General features: G+C 35.2%; 1 protein-coding gene across 1 annotated transcript; it reads left to right on the top strand.

Moving 5' to 3' along the window:
- Positions 1-1782: 1782 nt before the first annotated feature.
- Positions 1783-4599, top strand: LOC145096651 (serine/threonine-protein kinase SAPK7-like). Its single transcript, XM_079034113.1, has 9 exons — positions 1783-1988; positions 2301-2375; positions 2504-2605; positions 2813-2866; positions 3024-3116; positions 3480-3572; positions 3706-3810; positions 3989-4087; positions 4170-4599. Exons 1-9 carry the CDS (start codon positions 1869-1871, stop codon positions 4488-4490), a joined length of 1062 nt encoding a protein of 353 aa, XP_078890239.1. The 5' UTR covers positions 1783-1868; the 3' UTR covers positions 4491-4599.
- The last annotated feature ends 2657 nt before the right edge of the window (positions 4600-7256 follow it).

Here is a 7256-nt window from a genome sequence, read left to right as displayed (position 1 = left end):
TGCAATATATTTTAGGAAATCAAGACATGTAGGTCTGCGACACAATTTTTGGGAATAACTAATTGAGTGTGGTCCCATTAAAGTTGTCTATGTCAAGACAAGTAGGAAATTGGAAGATCCAATTACCAAACCTCTGATAAGAGATGTGGTTACATCTACCAAGAGAATCATGAGTCCAAAAGTAAAGTAGAATTGTTTAGTGATGGAAACCCAGGTTGAAATTAGTGCTCTTAGTTCTCAATTTAAAAGGTAACAACGAAGTCACTAACGATAAAATGTATTATTATTAATGATAGATCCATGTAAGGTAGGATAGAACATGCTTAAGTTAAGGCTCTTTACAAAATTTTGGAGACATCTAAACAACAAAGATGTTGTAAAACTATGACTATATGAGCTAGAGGTGGTGCCGCCTCAAGTGAAGATTAGTGCTTTATATTCTAGAGGATCATGAAAAGGATTTTAGCACATGATCATATTAGCGCTAAGTGAAAACATAAAGATGGAAGGTGATGTGTGGGGTAAACCAGGGATGTCGCAAGGTTCTTGGTTTAAACCTATAAGGATACCACATAATTAGTCTCCTTTTGTTTGTTAACATAAAACAAAGCTTCAATCTTCCTGACACCCAAGTGATGTCATTATCTAATTGAAAGGATCCACTTGGTGGGAGATTATTGGAAATTATAGAGGAATAAGCAAGTTGGCTATTCCCTTTATCCAACATTAGTGTGGGAAGAAATCCAAAACGGGTTTATAAGCATTCTCTCTTGTTAGGCCTTCAAAGGCTTTAGTGAAAACAAAAGTTGAGCCAAGCCCACATATGTACGCCTAGCCTAGCAGTTGAAATGGTGCATAAAATGACACGTTTTAGGCGCAACACTGATGCATCTGTCGCTGGGAGTTGAGGAACTTTTATTTTTTTGCGAGTTTGGGTTGAGCTGTTTAAACCGACCCCATCAACGTTGAGCAGGTGTTGACTTCGTGAATTGTCACATGGCAACATATGAGTGGTTAGACGTCGTCATCAAATCCCACAACTTAAAAGTCGCTTTCTGTTCTCCTCTTTGTTCCTCTTCTTTTTTTGCAAATAACAAAATCTGAGTTCTTCGATCTGTTTTTCGTTGCTTTGCAGTTATCTTTTATTTTCATAGCTGTTGGAACGAAGTATATTCTGCATCAAATCTTCGGTTTTATGTTGAAGCTTACAGCCTTACAACGACGAAAAACTTTTAAAGACATAAGCTTCTCGGTGCAGTGTTACACCGATAAAGATCAACTACTACAAGGTTGATTTTAATTTTACTGTTTTATTCTTAATTTTGTCACAGATGGCGGTCGTCTTCCTGCTACCTATCTTATAATCATATCTGATTGCGAAGGGTCTATCTATTTCTTGATGAAACTTGGTAAATAATAATAATTAGATTTATTATTCGCAAATAATCTATAAATAATTATCAATATTATTTGTTGGTTTGATTGTTTAAATATAGATATTCATATGATATCCAACAACAAAATATATTATCTTTTACGCATCAACTTACCTACGAAAGTATTATATATGAAGCTCTCAAACCACCCAAAAGTTCATTCTTTTGAACGTTGCAAGTGAAAATTAATTCAACTTGAAATAAAGAAAATAATTATTTTAATGATTGGAGTCATGGGAGTTCGTGAAATTGCATGTGACTTCCCATGCCGACCTTATGTATCCAAGTCTCCTTCCCACGTGTTTTCTATCTCATATCCACTATATACACACATTTTGTTTCTACGCATTCCACATACACATCTCTGTATATATACACAAAGTGTCGGAGGTGAGGTTTTCACTTTCAGTCAAAAACTCGCCCATCAGCTCAATGGACAAGTACGAGGTAGTGAAGGATCTTGGAGCTGGGAATTTTGGGGTCGCAAGGCTCCTGCGACATAAAGAAACCAAAGATCTCGTTGCCATGAAATACATTGAGCGTGGTCAAAAGGTATATAACTAAATATATATGATATGTGTTACTTTTGTATGTACATGCTTACAATTTTTTCTTTGAAAAGATCAAATGAGAATCTAATATGTGCATATGTGCACATAGTCCCCAAAAAAGCAAAAATGAAAAAGTATGTGTATATGATAGATATCTATTTTGATTAAAACATATGTCCATTTAAATTCATGCTCCCACTGAAAATTTTCATCCAGAAAAAAAGGTGTCATGTTCTCACACCTTTTTAGGTTCTAATTTGATGTTTGGCCCTTTCAATATATATATTTTTTATATAAAAAACCCTGAATGCAGATTGACGAAAATGTGGCAAGAGAGATCATAAACCATAGGTCACTTCGTCATCCTAATATTATCCGGTTTAAGGAGGTAAATACTTATACATGTGGATACAATTAATATTTGCAACTTCATGCAGGAGTTTGGTTATGTTTAACTTAATATTAATTCTTTTCGCTAACACATGATTTATATATGATTTATGTATGTATATAAAGGTTGTACTGACACCTACACATCTAGCAATAGTGATGGAGTATGCTGCTGGTGGAGAGCTCTTTGATCGTATCTGCACCGCAGGTCGATTCAGTGAAGATGAAGTACGTTTTAATAGTTTGTGGAATTTTCAATTTCTGTTGTTAAACATATATATATATATATATATATATATATATATATATATATATATATATATATATATATATATATATATATAGGAAAACAAAATTTTATTACCAATTAATAGAAATATGTATGTATGTAACTATGTATAGTGTGATTATTTATATTTGTTGAAAAATTGACAGGCAAGGTATTTCTTCCAGCAATTGATCTCTGGGGTCTCCTTCTGCCACTCCATGGTAAAAATAATGAACTATTCCAAGATATTAATGTATTGAAATAAGTATTAAAATTCTATTTGAATTTTATCTTTTAAAGTAAAGTTTATATAACTAATGAAAAATTATGATTATATAATGTTGATCATTTCCAACCTAAAGAAGTTGTGATATGCAGCAAATATGTCATCGGGATTTGAAATTGGAAAATACGCTTTTAGATGGAAGTCGAGCACCTCGGCTGAAAATATGCGATTTCGGATATTCAAAGGTTATAATCTAGTTTTCATTTTGAATCTCTTCCCCTTTTTTTTACATTTATCTAATGCATATTTAAAGTTTTCTTCATTTCTCATTCCACTTATGTTTTTGATCCATCCGTTCAAAAAATATGTTTCGACTTTATATCCCTCATCATATTCTTCTTCGATCAATATGAGGGGTACAAAAATCAGATAACTTTTTTTTTAAAAAAAATGTGAGGAGATGAACATTCATAAATGGGATCACTCGATAGATATGTTAAAAATTGGGAAATAATAATTGTCTTGATAATATATAACAATATTTTTACTCTCAAGTAAGTTAAAAAAATTCAAAATGTTAAGAGTCTGTTTTTGTTGTTTCTTTATAGTCGTCACTTCTTCATTCGAGGCCCAAGTCAACTGTTGGAACTCCAGCTTACATTGCCCCTGAGGTTCTTTCTCGTAGAGAGTACGATGGCAAGGTACAAATTTATGCCTTCAGATAGAAAAAGCCGAGTTCTATTGATAAATATAAAGTTCACAATATTATATTTATGTTATTAAATTCATGCAAAAATAGTAATATATTTTTAATTATTTTTATATATTTTGTAGTTGGCAGATGTATGGTCATGTGGAGTGACACTATACGTTATGCTGGTGGGAGGATACCCTTTTGAAGATCCAGCTGATCCCAAAAACTTCAGAAAAACCATTAGTGTAAGTGTTCACTTTCAGTCTATTTTCGTGAGAACGACATCAGTACTTCTAGTTGTATACTATTAGCAACATGGTTAAACAGAAAACCTGAAGAAAATAAGGAAACAAATAAAATAAATCGGAAGTTACCTGAATTGAATTTAAAATGCTTACAAATTGGTCTTTAATTGTATTCCAGCGTATTATGAGCATTCAATACAAGATTCCAGACTATGTTCACATATCTCAAGAATGTAAACAACTTCTCTCACGTATATTCGTGGCAAATCCTTCGCGGGTATGACTCAGTTTATTTTGAAAATCAAATAAATTATGTTGTTAGGTTGTGATGATGATCTTATTGCCTTATGATCAAATAGAGGATTACGATCAAAGAAATCAAGAATCATCCATGGTTTCTAAAGAATTTACCAAGGGAGCTCATGGAATCGGCTCAAACCAACTATTATCAACGAGACAACCCAAGTTTTTCTCTTCAGAGTGTGGAGGAGATCATGAAGATTGTGGAGGAGGCTAGAAACCCTGTGCCATCTTCAAAATCAGTAGGGTATTTTGGTTGGGGAGCTGAAGAGGATGACGAAAAAGAGGAAGAATTTGACGAGGAAGAAGTAGAAGAGGAAGATGAATATGAAAAGAGGGTAAAAGAGGTTCATGCTAGTGGTGAATTTAATATCATTTAAACAAATATTTTGTATCATGTATTCATCTATTGTATTATGATTTGAACAAAAGTTTTCTTTTGTAAGATTATATAAAGTAATATATTATGCATGGTGTTTAGTAATAGAATGATAGTCGCCGATTTGAGAGAGTGAATCTCCTAAGAAAGGTGGAAGGAAGAGATTATGATATGGAGCAAATATGTAGCAAACCACAAATGTAGCTGAAAATACGAATGCATTAATTATAGTAATATAAATATGCAGCAAAACACAAATGCAGCTGGAAATCCGAAGATAATGAGAAACGTGGACCTATAGAACTAGATAAACATGCAAGCTAAGAATTAATCAAACAAATGAAAACTGTGATTTTGATACTTGTAAATCAGCCAACCTCTTCTTATGCACGAGGATAAGGTTGACAGAATGTGGTTAAGTTCTTGTAGCGAGCTGGCTGTCCGGTGTCCCGCTTTGTTGGGCCGGAAGGATGGGCTGCGTCATGTGGTTCATGTTGGGGTATGAAGTCTTGTCCAACATGGAACATATAGAATCAAGTGGAGTAGTTGGATGGAGCACTTAGAATCTAATGGAACACTTGAATGGAGCACGTAGAATCAAGTGGAGCACTTGGAGGAACATGGAGCACCTGGAGTTGTGACGGAGCACTTGGAGGTGGAATGGAGCATCAGGGATCAACATGGAACACTTGGAGTTAGAGTAGAGCAACATGAAGGAGAATAAAGCATTAGTGATGCGTCATGCATCATGATGCACCATTATGAATATGATGTGTCGCCTTGTGCACAAGGTATGCCATCAATGCACAAGGTGCACCACCTACGATCAAGGTGTGCCACCTTGGTGCTAGATGTGCTATTATTACATGCCTTGTTGTGTTCTGGGGAGTGTTGAAGTGTTGCTGATGAACAAAGAAGCAAGGATGTGCCACTCAAGTTGAAGACACACCATTCATGAGGAAGGTGTGCCATCATGGAGCATGATGCGCCTTTCATGAGGAAGGTGCGCCATCATGGCTCCTGATGCGGTACTCAAGTGTTAGGTTCACTAAGATGCTCAAGATTGTTTAATGTTTCTTAGAAGGATGAAGATGCTCTACATGGCTGATGTGCCATATTTATGGCAGGTATGCCATCATGATGGTCCATGCTGGCTCATGATGTGCCATCATGACCCATGATGCTCCATCATGTATTTAGTTGATGCTCATGAGGTTGAAGGCTCTAGAAGCATCTGTATGGAACTCCGTGATTGATTGGAATTTAAGGCATCCCCTTAACGGGATAATTTTAGATGGGCCCGACCCATCAAAATTAGGGTTTCCCATGCTTGCTTATAAATAGGCTCAATCTCAATCATTGTAAAATTAATAGATTTATATAAGAGCTCAAAGTGAGATACAATTTATAGTGCTTGTAATAGTTCTAGAAAGTTAATAAAATCTTTTCTTTCGCTCGCCCGTAGACGGAGGTCACCTTGACGGAACCACATTAAATATTTTAATTGTTCTTTTAATTTACGTTTTTCAGAAGCTTTAATTCCACGAGTTGATCGAAGTTTATTTGATATTTGTCTGAAGTGCTTAACTTTTTTTGTTGTCACCCAATAAATTGGTATTAGAGTTATGGATGAAGACAGGAGTGCTAAGATCGACAAGTACAATGGAAAACATTTCGGTTTTTGGAAAATAGAAATTGAAGACTACATCTACCAAAAGAATTTACATGAACCCTTTTCAGAAGATAAGCCATTCCTTTTGAAGCAGGAGGATTGGGAATTCTTAGATTGGTAGACACTTGGTATGGTGAGACTATCATTGTCAAAGAACGTTGCTTACAACATTGTCAATGAGAATACAACTTATAGGTTGGTCAAAGCACTATTTAACATGTACAAGAAACCTTCAACAACAAATAAGGTTCACCTAATTTTGCTATTGGTAAATTTGAAGATGAAGGTAGGTGGCTCAATCATTGATCATGTCAATGAATTTAATTTGATCCTGTCAAGGTTGACATTGATTGAGATTAAATTTGAAGATGAATTCCAAGCATTGTTACTATTAGCATCATTTCCTGAAAGTTTGTCAAGAGCAGTGACAACAGTTAGCATCTCAACTTGAGATGCCAAGCTAACATTCGAAAGCATACAAGATTTAATCCTTGGTGAGCATCAGCGTAGACGAAGTGCTAAAGAATCCTCTAACAATATTCTTAGTACTAAGGAAAGAGGAATGAAGTCCAATAGAGGGAGTGGGGGTAGATGAAGATCAAAGTCGAGGAAGAGAGGTGTATCGAAATGCAGGAAGGACATTACCTATTTTAACTGCAAATAAAAAGGTCAGTTCAAGCATCAATGTCCGAAGTCCCTTGCAGACAAAGACAAGAATGAGATGAACATTGCATCAAACTATGAAGGAGACGCTGTTATCTATGCAGTTTAAAACTCAATTGAATCCTATTTCATGGATTCTTGTGTGTCATTCCATGCTAGTTACCCAAGAGAAGTAATCTATAATTTCAGGCGGGACAAAGGGAATGTCAGACTAGCAGACAATAAGAGCCTTACATGTGTTTGGGATGTAGTGCTCAAGATTACTTTGAGTACAAAGTATACTTTGAAGAATCTCAAGTTCATTCCATACTTGAAAAAATGTTGATATCAGTGGGGCAACTTGATGATGAAGGTCACCATGTCATTTTTGGTGATCATCAATGGAAGGTAAAAAAGGGAAACTTAGTGGTTGATAGAGGTCAGAAGCAGGGT

Source organism: Lactuca serriola, chromosome 1, assembly GCF_051521515.1.
Source record: "Lactuca serriola cultivar US96UC23 chromosome 1, Lser_US96UC23_V15, whole genome shotgun sequence".
NCBI classification, from domain to species: Eukaryota; Viridiplantae; Streptophyta; class Magnoliopsida; order Asterales; family Asteraceae; genus Lactuca; species Lactuca serriola.
The sequence above is the reverse complement of the archived record's forward strand: the minus strand, read 5'-3'. Positions and strand labels throughout refer to the sequence as shown.